The sequence below is a fragment of the Protomyctophum parallelum genome, assembly GCF_964188405.1.
Source record: "Protomyctophum parallelum genome assembly, chromosome: 17".
NCBI classification, from domain to species: domain Eukaryota; kingdom Metazoa; phylum Chordata; class Actinopteri; order Myctophiformes; family Myctophidae; genus Protomyctophum; species Protomyctophum parallelum.
In genome coordinates, this window is record NC_139719.1 from 15,911,832 (window position 1) to 15,930,447 (window position 18,616).

The following is an 18,616-nucleotide window of genomic DNA, read 5'->3' on the forward strand; positions in this document are numbered from 1 at the left end:
ACTTTAGGCTAAATTCCACTGAATGATTGATTTGTTTGTTTTTGAAAATCCCTCATTTTAGTCAGTCTTAATACATTGCCTTTTTACTGTAATCACAAATGGGCTACATTGGAATTATTTACATGAAGCCAAAACACTTTGGTCTACATCAGTAAAAGAAGAAAGGCAGGGGAAGATCAGATATCAATAATTTAAGTTGAGCCAACAATAGCATTTAATTGTTTTTGTCTTTTAAAGGTATATTCAGTGATTTCACTCAAAAAACCTTAGGTTTCGTTTTTGGCTGTGGGACCCAGCCTTTCGTCCAATCAGGATAGAGAGTAAAAAACGAAACCTAAGGTTTTTTGACCCCCAGGGGTTAACTGGGGACAGGGAGGAACTCCTTATATGGCCAGCACACTCTATAGTAGGGAGGATTATCACAACAAAACAAAAAAATAAGTGATATTTGAATTAAGTGAAATCACTGAATATACCTTTAAATATACATCATCGACAAAGCTTTTTTTTCCTTTTTTCACAGTTTTGTTTATTCAAGATTTCAGGGTATACAGTAAATCAGATAACATAATATATGTGACACATCCATACGGAACATACCAAAAAGATGATAATATGTACATATAAATGTCATATATTATATGACATTTAACCACCATATGCTAAATAGTGTGGTAGCATAAAATAAAAATAAATTGTATAGTCCTACACTAAGAGGGAAGTGACACTGACATTTACAAACCGCATAACCTGAATCTAGTTTTGAAACAAAACATACGACAAGACAATATACAGTATGTCTACAGTATCACGTCCTAGACTAAACCCAGCTCGGGAACAGGGACATGCAACATTAAGGACAGAACCCATAAGGGTCCATCTTTACACTTTAAGATGACTAGAAGATAAATAAACCCTCCAGATTTTACAGTGCATATCAATTATCAATCCTTATCAAGTCAATTATTAGTATATCGCCTTTATCCGGGTGCTGCCGTAATCGAGTGGGTAGAGAAGCCGGTTCACTTAGCTTCCCGCTCAGTGTCTTGCTCAAAGACACATGGACAACATGTCATGAAGCCAGGAGGAGCAGGGGATCGAACTGGGAACCTTCCAATTCCAAGACGGCTTGCTCTACCTTCCTGAGCCACTGACGCCCGTAGACCAGAAGAGCATGGTGATATAGCCCTCATGATCATCCACATGTCCAAGCCCAGTAGCAACATCCTCCTCAGCGGGCAACTCTGAGAGCAGAGTCGTGAACATTGCAGATGTCAAACCAGTGCTTGTCCACCTCCTTGTGAGGCAGCATGCCGATGCGTGGCATGAATTCGGGCTGACGCCAGCGATCTCGACCACCCATGACATGCCAGAAGCGCACGTCCTTGATCAGAAAGATGGCGTTATGAGTGTAGGAGGCGTCTAGGTTGTCGTAAGGGTGGTCTCCGCTCACCACTGGAGGGAAGACATCTCTGAGTTTTCTGGGGAAGCCCCTTGCCAGCCTGTTGACTTTCAGGTCAAACTCGTACACCTGTTGCAACAGATAATTATTCAATATGGTGCAACAGGTAAATGCATTTCTCTCACTCACGGTCAGACCCTGGCAGACAAAAAGGTTGCTTTAGTCCTTTTACTCTGCATCAAAGTGAAAAGGAATGTTGAGGTAATGAGCTCTCACTGCATTTACATAGCTGTCTCTGACACATTTAAAGTGGGCCTTAGTGATATGTTTTCAAGATCAAATGTCTACACACTGCTCAAGAATGGTCTCCCTGTCTCCAGCTCTTCATACAGAAAATATATATTTTTGCACGGGAAGCCAATTTTATCCAATCACGTGAGATAATCACTTTAGTTTTTTTCAACCCTTCCAATTTCATTTCTTTTCAGATTCTATGAAATTGGTATCTTGTTTTAAGAGCTGGAGAGACCATGAGACCCCTGTCATTGAACACTGGCAAACACAATGATTACTATGGGAATAAAGAACAACTTTTATTACAGTCCCTTTAAAAATCCACAATGTAGAAGTGTTAAGTAAAGTAGAGTAATTTCTACCAATATTCTCTTTATACTGTGTGTCAAAGTAGGCTCCAGGGGAAGAAATGCAGTCCCCAGTCCTCACATGAGCGTTTTTGAAGAAGTATAAGCGCGAGTCCCTCCTGTCGTAGAGGGCTGTGTACTGCCGATGGTACTGGGAACCCCTGGGAAGTCTTCCGAGATGCGCCTGGGGTAGCGGCGTCCCTCAGGGTCCTGTGTGAAGGCTTGGTCATTTTCATTGTCGTATCTCCAGTACCGAGTGCCTGCCCATACTTAGAGCAAAATGTGTAGGGGTCTCTTGGGGTCTTTTCCCCACATATTCAGGAAAACACTGACACTGACATAGGCTATTGCTCTTCATCATTATTCATGACAAAAACCTTTTTTCTTTTTCTTTTTTAAGGTTTCTTTTGTGTGGTTTTTTTGCGGCTTATGCCTTTTATTGGTTTTTTGAAGGGACAGACAGTAGGCTGACAGGAAACGGGAGAGAGATGGGGGGAAGACATGCAGTAAAGGCCGTGTCGGGCTCGGGAGTCGAACCCGCGGCACACTGCGACTGGATTACCAGTCGGGTGCCCAGACGGTTACGCCACCGCCTGGGTGCTTTTGTGCCTTTATTGATAGTTACAGTGAAGACAGACAGGAAAGAGGGAGGGAGAGAAGGGGAGAGACATGGAGCAAGGGTCGTCATGAACGGGACTCGAACACACAGCGCGCGCACTTCAGTCCAGAGCCTATATGTGGCATGAGCCTGGACCACTATAGGCCAGCGGGCACCCCATGACGATTTACCTACCTTTGAAGAAGTAGACGGCGTCTTTTTTGCAGGCGATGCCTCGCCAGCCGGCCTGCAGAGCCACAGGGTCCCCGTAGCGCGTACGGTTCTTCCTGTTCTCGTACAGCCAGTACCAGCCGTCCCTCATGAAGTACGTGTTGAAGTGGATCACCACCTCCCCGTAGGCCGTCCTCTCCTTTCTGATCCAGTCGAATGCCGCGTTCAACCGGCCTTTACAGTCCCCTGGTGGTGGTGGTGGTGGAAAAACCAGACAGAGAGCTTTTGTTACTTTTTTTTGGCCACAAATTGGACTAGTTTGTGCAGTCTGTGGCGGGGGAAAAAAGTACTAGGTGTGTGTGTGTGTGTGTGTGTGTGTGTCCATCCATTCGTTCACCCACTTGGCAATATGACTTTCAACCTGGGGAGTCTTTGTTTGTTTGTTCGTTTGTTGTCGTGTTTATCTGCTCACAAGCTGCTCGAAACTAATTGCCACACGTGGGATTAATAAAGTAGTTTTAAATAAAATAAGTTTTGAAGTTTATCTGCAGGTCAATGTTTACACTCTCAGAATATATGCAAAGTATATGCATGTATATAGAGATGTTTGATTGACTCTGATCATCAAGGACCCGTAATTTAAACATTTCATGTAAAAAAGTATGTTATTGGCCGCCAACCCCCATATAGTATTCCATATAAAAAAAAGTTTGCTGTGAAAGAATATATATTCAATGATTTGCACATGTTTTCACAATTTTTCATAAATAGCAGATCTATAAGCTCGTAGCGCTGCACTTGGTGCTGCGTTATGAGCTTGTAGATCTGCTATGTTTCAACAGCTAAAGTTTTAAATAATGGTTAAAGTGGTTAAAAGCTAAGGTGACACAAATGCGTCCTCAGGTCTAAATGGGTAAAGTACATTATTAGGTCACAGACCCGTTTGGTGTCAGAGAGAGAAATATATATCAATCTACACTGTTAATTGAACTCTGAACAATGTACAAATGAAAACAAATAGGTCCATTTGTACACTGTCAAGAGTTACAGACCTGCGAGGATCCATTTGGTTGGTTGATGATGTTGTGCAACATGGTGAAACGTCCCGTATACCGTAGAGGTGCTGTATGGACTTCCGGTCCATCCAGTCCATCTCAAAGCCGGGCCTCCTGGGGCAGATAGCTGGGCTGCATTATAGAGCCGGGCCTGTGGGAGACCCAGGACGTGGCCAATCTCGTGAACCACCACCTGGGAGGAGAAGAAACGTGCTCCCACTGTCAATAAGATAAATAATGGGGGTCCGAGTCATGGATCGTGGTGCTCGAGCACATGGCTTTGAAGGGTATAGCAGATCTACAGGCTCTCAACATGTCATGCAGTCTGTCTGCAATCTGTTGTGGGCTTGTTGATCAGCTATTTCTTTTTTTTTCTTAAGAACAAATAAACTGGAAAAACCATTTAAAAGAAGAAAAAATAAATCGTGCCATCGAACAAAGCTTTGAACATTCAAATGTTTTGGGTCAACCGCTGCTTGCATCCCAGGTGTCTCCCTGTGTGTGTGTGTGTGTGTTTTAGTTATAAACCATGAAGAGAAACGAGTTGGATATTAGTTCAGGTATAAATAACATCTACATGCATCACTGTGTCATACATGCTACACAGGTGTTTAATAATGTCGTACGCACGCACTGGTTGGAATAACGTGTTCCTTCCACGTGCTACGTCCCACTGGGGATACGCTGCCCTGTCAGGTGAAAAGAAGCAGCTTGGACTCCTCATGCATAGAAGGAAGCATGAGGTCAGTCCGTTGCACTCCTCAAGTTGGCAGAGGGAGTGTAGCGTCCAGGATTACATTAGATAATTGACACTGGGTGTAAAAATGTGTTAAAATTATAAAAAGTTACACTCACACCCACGATACCATTATGCACAGTGCAATTCTTGCGGCAAGTGTGCGTAATATTGCATATATATTGTGTTTCAGAATCCCATTTATCCATAAATATGTGAAGAAAAAAAATCATTTTGTGTACATTTTTCAGAAAACGTTTTTAGACTCTGCCTCAGGTCTAAATGGGATAACACAGGCAGGATTTTGCCGTGTAATAACTAACATGTCAGACATACACACGGTACGGTAAGGGCAGCGGTGGCCGAACGGTTTGCGGAGCGGTCTTGATATCGGAAGGTCGCTAGTTCGTATCCCCGGACCGGCACGTTAAAATGACCACCGCTACCATGAAATGTTCTATGAGCAGGGCCTGGCTGTAAACAAGTTCTTGAGCTTAGTCCAGTTACCCTGGGTAAACATAGTAACTTTGCTTTGCTTTACGGTACCTGTGCCAAATCCCAGTCTGATGGCCACCTCCTCCAGTGTAATAAGTTAACTAACATGTCAGACATACACACGGTACGGTACCTGTGCCAAATCCCAGTCTGATGTCCACCACCTCCAGCGGGGAGCGCGTGTCCTCCACAAACTCCAGCGGCGACACTTTGCTCCACATCCGGAAGGCCACCCTGAAGATGTACCGCTGGACGTTGATGGTCAGGTGACTGCTGTAGAGCCTTCACCTATCAGCCTCCACCTCAGCAGCGTCTTGGAGAAGGCCATGTAGCCCACGTGCGTTCCTCCCAGGTCTCTCCTCTGCCTTGTTCTGGAGACCAGCGTGGCATGGTGGCGTTTCTTCCGTTCCACCGAGGAGGGCTAACATAGTAACATTTAAGGATTTTTCTCCAGGGGCCATCCAGCAGCAAATATTTGAGTTCAAATGTTTGCTATAAAAATGTATCAAAGATCTAAAAGTAACAGCATCTACAAGCTCATAGTGTGGCACAAAGTGCTAATGGATTAAGCACCAATCAAACACTCTTATCAACTCACTGGTTGAAAATAATGTATTTAATACAGTTTTTTAACCAAACTCAACTAATAATGGTAATACAAATACTGTACAGCACATGAAACATGAACACCTTCAAAAGACACAATCCAAACGGCTGCAAAACATGAAACGCAATAAATTAAGGGATCCAATAAATTACATAGTACGCTGTGTACGTACTGTAACGCACATACACGTGTGCACACGTGTGCACAGTTGCACACACACACACACACACACACACACACACACACACACACACACACACACACACACACACACACACACACACACACACACACACACACACACACACACACACTTTGCAGAGTGACAATGCACAACCACATGTATAATACATAGGACGGACTTAAATGTTCTTAGATTGTGGACTGGGGTTATTGTAAAACGTAAATGTTGTAGATTGTGCCAAGTTACATTTGAGAACCTTAGATGAAATGTTCTAGATTGTGTGTTATTGTAGAACCTTAATTTAAATGTTGTAGACTGTGGGTTATTGTAGAAGCCTGGCTATGCCTCCAGCCAGTAGGTTATTGTAGAATCCTGGCTATGCCTGCAGCCAGTAGGTTATTGTAGAACCTTGGCTATGCCTGTAGCCAGTAGGCTATTGTAGGACCTTGGCTATGCCTGCAGCCAGTAGGTTATTGTAGAACCTTGGCTATGCCTGCAGCCAGGTGCTCAGCGGTCGGCTTCTCTGCAGAACAGCAAACACTCAGGCCTTCTGATGCCATGGCTCGTGCTGTGGTCGGCCCTATGGCTGAAAACTGGAAACCAAACACACACACACAAAGAATAGTTTAACTCTTGTTTATAAAGCTCTCAATGATCTCACACCTTCTGACTGCCTGCCTAAATATGTCCCAAACCACCCCCCTAAGGTCTTCCACTGCTGGCCTGCTCGCTTTGCCTAAAATAAATGGCAACTAAAAAATACGGGGAAGCAGCTTTTTGCTTCTGCGGGCCGACGGCGTGGAACAAACTCCCACTGTACCTTCGACAGGCAGCCTCTGTAGACATTTTTAAAGCACAGCTCAAGACCCACTTCTACATTCTTGCTTTTAATTTTGTTATTCATGCCCTCACTGTATTGCATTACTGCTCTTGTTTTTTAATGCTTATGCCTTGCTTTTCTTTTCTTTTTTTCTCCATTGCTCTGTAAAGCACTTTGAGCTGCATTTCATGTCATGAAAGGTGCTATACAAATAAAGTGTTATTATTATTATTATTATTATTATTAACTACATGAATGAACCCTAGCCTTCCTGTATAGGGAAAAAAGGAGGGAACATATAAATGCACCATTTACCATTTACCATTTAACAGAGTATAGACCTCTGGGCACCCTGTGATGAAGGATAGGCTACATAATATGAAGCGGTTAAAGTCGTCATAATAAGAGCACTGAAAACCAGGTCAGTGAAATGATGATGAGTTTTCCATTCAGAACAAGTACCTTAACTTGACTGAGCTGGTCACCTGACAGCCTCCGCACAATCTCTAGGCAAAACTTGACTCCTGACGGGCTGAAGAAAGCTACACAAGCCGGGGTGCCCTGTGAATACACGAGACAGTATCAATAAGGGAACAGTAATAATCTAGAAATAGCAAATAATAGAGCATTTATGGTCTTGGTTTTATGGCACGTCTCTGCAAGAGGTTAGTAGTCTATCAGGGTCTGTTTATCTCTGTGTGTGTGCTGTATGGACCTAATCTCACAAACCGCTGGACCAATCAGTACCACCAAAATGTGTATGCATATGCTGCCAGCAGGCCACAGAAGAACCTTTTCACATTATGTTTATATACAGAATATAGAACTTTCATTTTCGAATGGAAGTCAATGTAGCCTTGTTTGGCCCAAAACCTTGCCCAAATCCATACATAGATCACTGATGTTGGTGAAGCTATTTCTATTCTGTGTAACACCTGGGAATGTATAGCTTGCATGTGATTGTGCCTTTGCAAACTTTTTGCATCAATAGAGGGTATGTGCAATGTGCATGCATAAAGTGAGTCGCAAAACAAGTGGCAAATCGAGTGGCAGAGTGGGTTTAACGTTGTTTAATGCAATCAGATATGACTTTTCGGTTTGGATGAATGGGTTGTAAAGGCCAGAAAGTCGTTTTCTTTTTGCCACTCAGTAGGCGTCACATGCACATGCATACCTTCCATAGTAACAATCTAGTCATGTGACATAAATTACCTGTTCTGTGAAATAGTTCTTGAGGTTCTTCTCCAGGTCTGGATGCTCAGTGGTTTGATAGACAGTCAGTGTCTCCAGGGGCACTCCTGAAACAAAGAAACCAATCCCACGGAGAGCATAATTACCATCGTCTCATAATTGGTTGTGAGACCAGTGGGGATTTTAGTCACCTTGAGTTATAATTTTGGAGGAGAAGGAACTGCTTTATACCATGTCCCCTCAAAGCCGTGGGCAGGACTTCTCTTTTGATCGAACCACAGGGGAAGAAAAGTGGTAAAGTATTTGTCTCCTCTCCTGAAGATGAGAATTTAGTTAGGGCACATCATCGGGTCAATAACACACTTCTCATCTATTATCACAACTATATTTGACGGTGGGAAGAAAGAAAAAAAGGTTGAGCCGTACGTTCAAGGATAAGACGCGAAAGAACATCTGCTGTCCCAGTATCCTCTCCCAAAGGATTCAGACCTAGATTCTGCACTGTGGAAGATACAGTAACACACAACCAGTCATGTACTAGGGCATTAAGCAACTAGTCGACTAGTTTACTAGTCGACTAGTAAATCCACTAGTCAACCTTGTTGGTACTAGTTGACTAGTTGATAAGAAAAAAAGAAACCCAAAAGATTTTGATTTTGTAGGCCTCAAGATCAGGTAGATTATAGTTATAGTCACCAATGTACATAGTTTTTAAATGTACAAATATTTATTTCCAAAAAAAAAAAAAAAAAAAAAAAGTTTGTGTTCAGAATCAGTGCTATTCTCAAACCGCTGGATGGAACAGGGCCACACTGCCAGTAGGCATTTAGAACTCTAAAATTAGTCATTGTCAGATTGGGCTGAGACTTTGCCCACATGACGTCTGGGATCCAAATGGAATCCATGCTGTTATTAGACCCACTTAACCCTTTCGCAAGCCTGCATCTAGTGTCACAACATACGCCCTGTTCTGGGACCCACAAGGGAGACGGAAAAGGGGAAGACCAAGAAACACCTGGCGGCGTGACCTAGATGTAGATGTGAAGAGATCTGGCCATACGTAGGGACAGCTGGAGAAAATGGCCCAGGACCGGGATGCCTGGAGAGCTCTTGTTTGAGGCCTATACCCAAGGTTGGAGGGTTGGGCGATAGGCGTAAGTAAGTAACTATTATGAACCCTAGCCTCACTATTTTGGGGTGAACATTATGTGAAGAAAGCTCATCTAACAAGCTCACAACACATGTATGAGCTTGCAGTTTGGCTATTTTTGGCAAATATAATTGGTTTGAGTGAAAAAAGAGCCTAGTATAGAGCCCTAGGGGACTCCGGTCAACTAAGTAAATATAGTTTAAATAACAAATGGATAGGAGGCCTAGTGGTCTCGTTGCTTGGAGGAACAGGGGGTGAAGTACACAAACACCTTGGATATGTATCACAGCAAACTGTGAACTTGTGTTCAGCCTAGATCCTGTTGACTGAGTGCAGTCAGCTTTTTGTGATCTCCAGGTGTTTGCCACAAAGAACACGGCATCATTCATAATGCACAAATTTGAGAATTAAAATAAAAACATAGTAAAAAAAGGTTTGCCTCCGTTGCTCTCACCTAACGCTGCAGTTGCCCTCCCGACCACGTAGATGGACTTGGAATTCCATTTTTCTTTCACAGAGTTGTTCCACTCTGAAAAGGTATTGGACATATTGTGTTTAGGTTAAATAATTTGAGTGTGTGGTTCATCATTGTTTCAACTATCAATCCGTCAACAAAAGGTGATAAATACTAAGCCAAAAACAACCCACAGTGTTTTTCTACACAGTCCAGAGGTCAAGGCCACAACCCCACCGACATCTGATATTCAGCTACTTTCACACTCCGAGCTTCAAGCATTTTGGCTTCTTCTCCTGGACATGTTTTTAGATGGTGAATTTACTCTGTTGCCATCAGGGCGTCGTTGTGTTTTACGCGCTTGTAAAACTAAGCGCCATGTAAAATTGTCCATTCCCTGGGCACTATAACTTTTATAAGCTCCGTGGGCTTATATTTCATCTTTTTTTATTTAAAGACTATATATATATCGTATTTTTACCTTGTTACCTAAGAATGTTTAATAACTTTTTCTCACACATTTGCTCCTTGGGAGTATTTGTTTGTTCGTATGTTATTGTACTTCTCTGATAATGCTTGAAATCAACAGTCCCTAGAGGGATTACTAAAGTAGTTTGAAGTTGAAACTGTCTTGACTAGACAGACACAAATAGAATCATTGTACACTAACCCTGGGGTTCCCAACATTTTCCATGCCAACGCTACCCAAAACCCCTCTATTGTGAAAGGACTTTAAACATTCTTCTTTTGCATAAATAAAATAACCCGCACACCATCTTCACTTGCACAATAAGGACAACATTTTATCAAAACGTTTAGTTTCAGACATCCCTGAAGAAGGTCTATGACCGAAATACCTCATTCAAAATTTTCCTTATTGTGCAAGTTTGATTGAATACTTAATTAACAGTTTGCAAATAGTACAGCGAGTGGTACGATTTTACATGCTAAAAGGATAGGCTTCCATTGTAGTCCTGTGTATTAAATTCCTCAAGACATTTAAAGAATAAAGCCATACAATAATATGTAGTAATATACAAGACAATAAACGTATATATGTACAGTAAACAGATGGGGGGGAGGAGCTCATTTCTGGTATTAAGCTTAGATTACTTTTCTAGAGTCAAATTGCAAACAGGACGGTAAGGAGTCACACTGATGTGTGCGACAGTGCGAGTTATTTCCTTTTTATTCTATACGTCTAATCCCTACCTACACACCCGTCCCTGAGCTGCTCACATAAAACCTTGCTTTTGCATCTTTTGCATAAATAAATACAAACAATTGCAGAAATAGATCTACTATTTTAGCTATTTTCAAATGTAAAAAAAAAACAAAAGAATACAAAATAAAAGCATGGCAAAATTAGGGACACAGGTTGAAAGTGGATAAACTGGCACAATAATCTTATGAACTGAATGTTTTTTTCTCTCCTACTCCTTTTTTCCAATAGAGGGTATGCGTGTGACATCGTCATCAAACCAGGAAGTTATGCAGGAACGTATACGGAGTGCCAAAAAATTTCTTTCTGGCCTTGACAACTCATACATCCAAACAGAAAAGTCCAATATGATTACATTAAACGATGTTAAATTACATTAAACTCACTTTGCCACTCGATTTGCCATTCACTTTATGCATGGCATACCCTCTATAGGCCATCTGGCACCACCTGGTGGCCACAGAGCCACTATGAAAGGCTGTGTGTGTGTATACTAACCTTCTCTTCTGTCCTCTGTCTGTAGACACATGTTGACTGCCTCCACTGCTCTGGGACTGGTAAAAACCAGCCCTCCATGTTTGTCTGGTTGAAAGAGCTGCAGGGGAGAGAGCAGAGAAACACACTTATCATAACAACTGCAGCGACACAAGAAGGACGCACACTTTATATACTACTTTTAGAGAAAATGATTTACCTTATCTGACAAGGTGTTTAATGAGACAAACTTGAAAGACAGGACAGGAATTAAGGTTGCTTTGTGCCCACGAGATGCCAACTCCTGTGGAGTAAAAAATTATACATGCATGTCAAACTGCTGTTCAATAACGAAACATAAGTGATTAAATAGCTACAGATTCATTTTTTTAATAATATTTGTATTGATTTGTAGAATTTTATGACAAAGACTAAACTAAATGAACACAGACAACTCAGCTGTTGTGAAACAAAGGACACAGATTTACACATACCTACCCATAAAATAAGAAAATAATAAAAGTACATCATAGACACATTGTTTGGTGCTTGACAGTCTAGATGGGTGAACAACTACCCCGAGAGAATTGAATACAAATAAAAATAAGACAGTAATAGTATTAATAATACCCACAGCAGAAAATAGCTACATACTCTGATAGTACTCATTGCTATAGTTAGTATATAGAGTGTTTGTTCAGCAACAGAAAATGCATTTTCAGGTCAGGATAAGAATTTTAGGTCGGGATACCAATTTGATCCAATAAAAGGATAGAGGACACAGACAGGATACAGATTAATTGGAAGTGATGGCATGCCATGGTACAAAGTAATTAGCAGACAAGATTGGAACACTATAGAAATGAAGCAGATAATGGAAATTAAATAAATGGCATTTATTTGCCGTTTATAGAAGAGCTGGAGAGTCAGGGGGGCCCCTGTTAGCAAATTAATGATTACTATCAGGAAAATAGTGCTTTAACGTTTAGTTTTACCGGTAACCAAAACATCTCACTTACCCTACCTTTAATACAGTGCCCTCCTCAATGTTTGGTACAAAGACATCTTTTATTTTTGCTCTGTCATGAATCGAACAATGCATCTGCACCTAACCACTTTAAACTTTTGTGTCTTAAAAAAAAAATGCAATGCTGAAAACGGCACATTTTAAAACTCACACCAGCTTATAGATCTGCTATTTTTGACATGACACAATCATACAATGAAGTATTAAAGGGATTAGGTCAGCCTTTACCTTGATGTAAGGGTCGGGGCCTGAGCTTCCCTCTCGTGGTTCTTTCAGAAGCAGGACATGCATGTTGATGGAGGCTGCGGATCCCTGCAGAAATGGAATAGAATGAAGCGAATGGTTCAAATGGACGTCAAGAAAAAGAGGAGGTGGGTGTGTAAAGCAAGAAAACTACACACCCAACTGTCATGTGCAACTTACTGATAACAATGTGGCTGCCCTGGCTGTGTGATAAACAATTATTCTGTGTGAGTTAATAAAACTTTATCATCATATCATATTCATAAATATAACATTATTTCCATAGCACATTTTATGCAAAACATGCAGCTCAAATTGCTTCAAGCGATTAAAAAAAACAGGAAGCAAACAAGAAAAAACTGAGTGCTTTGTAATCAAATTAAAACAAGACAAATGAAAACAGATTATTATAGTCAATAATCGATCAATGAATTGTGATATGATAAATAATGCTATTATAGGCCACATGAGCACTTTAAAAAGCCTATATAAAACGTACAGTATATACATGTGATATTTAAAAATAGCCTATCTACAAGCTCACCGCACCGAGCTTGTAGATCTGCTATTTTGAAAAATAAATAAATCTTGAAATAAAAAGGTGGAATATTTGGAAGATTTTTTTAACATTTTACCAAACCAAATCTGGCATGAGGCTTCCTGGCACTAAGCATTTTCAGATGGAGGGGGTTAGGCCAGGACAACTGGAGAACCGCTTGACCCACCGACTTCACATTCGACACACGAGTTCCACACCAGTGCCAGGTATCGAGTCGGTCGGACCCACGGTTCTCCAGAACCACCACAAAAGGCTCTGGTCAGGCTCTGCCAGTGGGCATAATGAGGCCAACTCCTTTCACCTGGGCCAGGCTCTGCCAGTGGGCCTAATGAGGCTATACTTAATTGTCTGCTTTTGCTGTTAACTGTGTTTTGTGTCAACTTTTTCTAACTTGTTGTACGGCGACCTTGAGGGCCCTGAAAGGCTCCTTATAAATAAAATGTATTATTATTAACTCCTTTCACCTGTGCAATTTCCAGCCTCTGCCTCAGCCAATTGAGGCTCAACCGGCTGACAGTTAAAACGTATATCATTAGGTTCCCAAGTTGCATTGTTCCCAAGTAGGCCGGTGGCCGACTGCGACGGGCAGTCGGGCACGTACAGGTCTAGTACAAATTAATTTAGCAGTCAATGACATGATAATATTTGAGAACCACTGGTAATAATTTAAAAAACAATTGAAAGAAGCCAAAATAACTACACTTTAAAAACATGCCCAAAAAGCCTGCAACCATAGCAATATTTACAAGCAACTTTACTTTATAGAACAAAAATGAGCCCAAGGTTGTTATAATAAGCAGACATGGCAACACTGAAGGCTAAAAGTAAAACTCTAAATAATAATCTAGCAAGCTCGTGAAGGAACACTGAAGTATAACTGGGTTGGTTGGAGCTGCAGCTGACACATTATGAATATAACAAAGCATGCTGAGCAATGAGCATTGCTAAGCTGAATACAGTACTGACCAGTCTTGACTCTTGTTTACATTATACAGGGGGGAGTGGCAATAACAGCAATAAGTGATCTCCACATCTCCCACGGGGGACTCTCGTAGATTGAAAATGTCAAAATCTATCAAATACATCTACGAGAGTCTAAATCTTAGGCTATGCTGTCGCCACGGGACAGACTTCAACGGAAACAACTTAATAGGCTTGTGTTACTGGCTTGTGTACTGACTGTACTATTTGCACAAACAAACGACAAATAAAACAACATAGCACAATCGTAATCGTTCTATTTAGGCTAAAGTGACATGCATTGATCAAACAATCCCCCAAAAATAAACATTACAAAGAAAAGACGAATCTTGCATGTAAACACTGTACTGTACCTCCACTTCCTACAGTCGATCCATTACTGCAGTCACTACGGGGGAGATCTTGTTGAGACTTGTTTTATAACATACTGGACACAGTTAAAATTATACGAATGAAATGTAAAATAGTAGCTAATAGAACAATTAATTATTAATTGCCACACCGACGTTAAGGTTTCTGGCCGATCATAAGATGTATACAACCTAAAAACATGTCCTTGCCTTTTATCCCAAATGGTTTATTCGATGATTTGATCGACGTGACCTGTGTGTGAAACTAAGCACCCATTTTGGCTCCGATCCGACGCTTACCAACAGCGCCATGGTGATCATCCGGAGCCACAATGGCGGCCACAGCGTTCCAGTTTCTCACCATTATAAATATCAGCTGCCCCGCCCCCTATCGTTGTCCCCCATGCCAGCGTGGTAAAGTCGACTAGTAGAGATACAGCAGCATGGCCTCCTCAGCTAAAAGACGAGCCGTAGGTATGGCAATAAACCCCCAGGACGACAGCGACAACTCGGACGACGAGGGCCTGGATGACGATGACTCAGGGGACAGCGAGGCGTCAGAAGAGATCAATGAGGTAAAAATAAATAAAACATACATACTGTGCCTGCATGCATGGCCTATTAGCTAAGCTAGCTAGGACGGTAGCTATAAGCTAACCCAGCTGTCAACTTGGAAGCTGCTAGTTGTTTTGCTATTTATCAGCAGGTTTATAGCAATGTATAATAGTAATATAATAATACACTTTTATATAGCATGACATGATGAAATGTAGCTCAAAGTGCTTTACAGAGCAATACAAAGCAAAAACATTAATCATTAAAATAATGGCAAAAAAGGCAGCGAATTAAGCAAAAGTGCTGCAAAACAGTGAACATGATCACAGCACAGATTTTAAAAGGCAACTAAAAGCATGAATATTGAAGAAATGGGTCTTGAGATGTACTTTAAAGCTGTCTACAGAGGCTGCCTGTATATAGCATGTTATGGAATGTTATGTTTATATAGCATGGGATCTATATTAAGTGCTCACCTGTCTTGTTGTCATCCATTAGGAGATTGTCGTGGACTTTGAAGCCCATAACATTTCACACACCGACTTCAACGGAATTAAGAAACTCCTGCAACAGGTATGTATGCATGGATGGCCAAGTGATGCCAGTCCTACCTTCACATGAATTCCATTCATGGTTCTTCTGCATATGATTAATGTTCTCTATTGAAACCTCACCGTGACCTCTTCTCGTGCTTTGTTTCAACACAGCTCTTCTTGAAAGCCCATGTAAACATATCGGAAATGACTGACGTCATTATCCAGCAGAACCACATCGGAAGTGTTATCAGGGTAACAGACTTTTGTATTCTAATAATTAATCAGTGGTCCGAAAAAGTACTCCAATGTTTTACTTATAGTGAAAGTATCAATACTGCAATGTAGAAATACTCTTTTACAAGTAAAAGTCTGTTAATCAGTATCCAGGGTAAAAGTACAAAAGTATTGGCATCAAAATATACTTAAAAGTATTTATTATGCAAAATGGCACGTTTCACAAGTTATGTATTGAATATGTTGAAAATAGCAGATCTACAGAAGCCCTATTACATGCCCTGTGTGTCATGTAATATATGGTATTACTATTATGTCTCGTTCTAGCAAGCAGAGGTACCAGAAGACAGCGATGAAGACGAGGTCGATCCAGAGGAGGTGTTTGGCTTCATCAGCATGCTTAACCTCACAGAGAGAAAGGTAATAATAGCACTTAACACTCGTTCTCGAAGGAACAACAATATTCCAGAGGTTCCCTGTTGCCTTGGGAGAACCCTGGATATGAAAATGACAGTATAAAAGGTAGCTGCTTTGCGAAGGGAAGAGTGGAGTCGGTTTCACACTTGAGTCTGAGGACTTCTAGGATAGTACCTAGTTGGATTCTTAATGTATTCTTCTTGCTTCTTTCTTTGGTCTGCTAAAATGCTAATCTATTATTGCCCTATTCCTCATTGTACGGCAGTGTATATGAGGCGATGTGACGTCACGCATTAATGCTGGGCCTGCGTTAACGCGGTTACAACCGGCTTTCTATCAACCAAACACTTTGTATGAAATCTAGAAATGCCCAGCTAACTTGTACTTGTATGTGTGTGTGTTTTTCTGCCTGGCAGGATGTCCAGTGTGTGGAGGAGGTGAAGGAGATGCTCTTGGATCAGTGTGATAAGAGCTGTCCCCACAGTGTGACGGAGCAGCTGGAGCAGATCCTCAACGACACCAGCAAGCCCGTAGGTCTGCTGCTGAGCGAGCGCTTTATCAACGTGCCGCCGCAGATCGCTCTCCCCATGCACAAACAGCTCCAGTGAGTCCCCCATCTGTCCTTGTTATGTCCCCTGTCCCTGAGTCCCCCATCTGTCCTTGTTATGTCCCCTGTCCCTGAGTCCCCTGTCTGTCCTCGTTATGCCACCTGCACCGTTTGTTTCTCCTCAGACAAATCAAATCAAATTTATATAGCACATTTAAAAACAACTCTCATTGTACCAAAGTGCTTCACAAATACAATACAATTCAGTGCAGAAGACGTCAATAATAAAACAGGCATATAGGACAGAATAAAAGGAAAGGTGCAAGATCATGTCGGTGATGCAAAGGCTTGTGAATATAAAAATGTTTTAAGTTGTGATTTAAAAGACTCAACGGAGGGTGCAGACCTAACCGCGAGGGGAATGCTGTTCCAGAGTGGGGGCTGTGACAGCAAAGGCGAGGGCCACGGCCAACACGTGCCCGAGCTTCACACAATATGCAACATGATTTGTCTACGGAACTGTTTTAGTCACACATGTGGGGGCCGTACCCTTATCCTCGGTGTCGTATGACGTGTCATGGTCAGAAGCATTTTAATGATGAAATTAATGTGAAAAATGAATGCAAATTGTTTTCCAGAGAGGAACTTGCAGAAGCTCAGAGGACAAATAAGCCGAGTGGGAAGTGTCACTACTGCCTGATGATCAGTAAGACATGCAAAGCGCCGACCAAGAGCATCCCGGCCAGAGGAGGCGCTCCTAAAGAAGAAGAGATGGAGTTCCTCAATGCAGAGGATGAGTTCTTCTATGAGGCAAGTCCTTTTATACAGAACCCGTCCGAAACAATTTAGGCATTTAGAAGACGCTCTCGTCAAGAGCGACTTGACAGATGTAAGATCGGAATAAGCACAGAACTCTATTCAACCAATAACATGAACCCATTTAGGCCTGACCTCAAAATTAAAAGCAAGTCTTCTAAATCCTCCAGTTTTCTGAAAAAAATATTTTCACGATTTAAAAAAAATAGCAGACCTACAAGCTTGAGCTTGTAGATTAAATTATAACAATGTTTAAAACAAAGGGGTTCCCGCCCAAAATGGGTTAAGTAGAGTGCAGAGACGACAGTGTAGTGCCTTGAAGAACGTATGGTAAACGATTAACCTGGTATGTACTGTACAAAAAATCTATTAATTCAAGGCTTGTGTAATTGAAAGACGATAAGTGAACTCCTTTAAGCATTTACATCATAACCCTGAAAAATAGCTGATTTCCAAGTCATCGGATGCCCAAAACAGGGATACCAGGTTAAAGAAAAAGTGATTTTAACCGTAGTCCAGTCCATGAACAGTCAATCATTATTTCTCTCATATTTTCTTTTCTCCCTTTTAGCAAGCCACAGTGAAATTCAACTACTCTGTGGAGGACGAGACAGACTCCTGTCTAAGTGGCAGGTGGTCCTTTGATGACATCCCCATGAAGCCCTACCGAACAGTGATGCTGATACCAGCAGACAGAATGCCTGCCATCATGGACAAGCTGAAACAATACCTCAGTATGTGAAGCCATGAACAATAAACACCTATTATGTACAGATTGTGCACATTCTCAGCCCAGTGGACTCTTTTTGGAAACGGTCCCATGCAAAATATTGGGGAAAATACCCCAAGGGAAAATGCTTTGGGGAATCAGCCACAGTAATATTACTGTGTTGAGGCATAAGCCTGACTCTTTAAAACATGAATATGCCATGTGGAAGTGATTTCTCTTGGTTAGGTTTTAAATGTGAGTTTGCTTTCACTACATAAATTGAGATTTTTTTAATAAACAGTCATCTGAGACAGTTCATACAGCAAAACAATTTATTTACAATTCATGTATCATTGAATAAGAAATTCTCAAACATTTAACATTGCATTATTTTATACCAGAAAGTTATCAAACAAGATTAAAAAAGGTTTCATTGTGTGTA

The 18,616-nt window shown here is 41.4% G+C and overlaps 3 protein-coding genes across 5 annotated transcripts; 1 reads left to right on the forward strand and 2 right to left on the reverse strand.

Annotated features, from left to right (window-relative positions):
• Positions 1-722: 722 nt before the first annotated feature.
• mmp21 (matrix metallopeptidase 21) lies at positions 723-5,889 on the reverse strand (the record flags this gene model as incomplete). The annotated part of the gene is given in 10 exon segments (XM_083786727.1): positions 723-1,531; positions 2,126-2,185; positions 2,188-2,303; positions 2,837-3,058; positions 3,926-3,974; positions 3,976-4,024; positions 4,026-4,086; positions 5,232-5,376; positions 5,379-5,519; positions 5,878-5,889. Coding segments are annotated over 10 exon segments (1,155 nt in total). The 3' UTR covers positions 723-1,231.
• Positions 5,807-15,598, reverse strand: uros (uroporphyrinogen III synthase). Of its 3 annotated transcripts, XM_083787780.1 has the most exons (11): positions 14,661-14,703; positions 14,364-14,437; positions 12,456-12,539; positions 11,421-11,504; positions 11,225-11,321; positions 9,505-9,579; positions 8,327-8,401; positions 8,132-8,215; positions 7,922-8,007; positions 7,172-7,270; positions 5,808-6,482 (listed from the first exon to the last, which is right to left on the reverse strand). In XM_083787780.1, the coding sequence occupies exons 3-11, from the start codon at positions 12,516-12,518 to the stop codon at positions 6,360-6,362; spliced, it is 786 nt and encodes a 261-aa protein (XP_083643906.1). In that variant the 5' UTR covers positions 12,519-12,539; positions 14,364-14,437; positions 14,661-14,703; the 3' UTR covers positions 5,808-6,359. The 3 variants fall into 3 exon arrangements, with proteins under 3 accessions (XP_083643905.1, XP_083643906.1, XP_083643907.1); XM_083787779.1 differs by lacking the exons at positions 14,364-14,437; positions 14,661-14,703 and adding an exon at positions 15,527-15,598 and having other exon boundaries at positions 5,807-6,482; XM_083787781.1 differs by lacking the exons at positions 14,364-14,437; positions 14,661-14,703 and adding an exon at positions 13,106-13,129.
• bccip (BRCA2 and CDKN1A interacting protein) lies at positions 14,745-18,612 on the forward strand. The gene is made up of 7 exons (XM_083787778.1): positions 14,745-14,935; positions 15,414-15,488; positions 15,623-15,703; positions 16,013-16,105; positions 16,519-16,706; positions 17,288-17,463; positions 18,041-18,612. Exons 1-7 carry the CDS (start codon positions 14,804-14,806, stop codon positions 18,205-18,207), a joined length of 912 nt encoding a protein of 303 aa, XP_083643904.1. The 5' UTR covers positions 14,745-14,803; the 3' UTR covers positions 18,208-18,612.
• Positions 18,613-18,616: the final 4 nt, after the last annotated feature.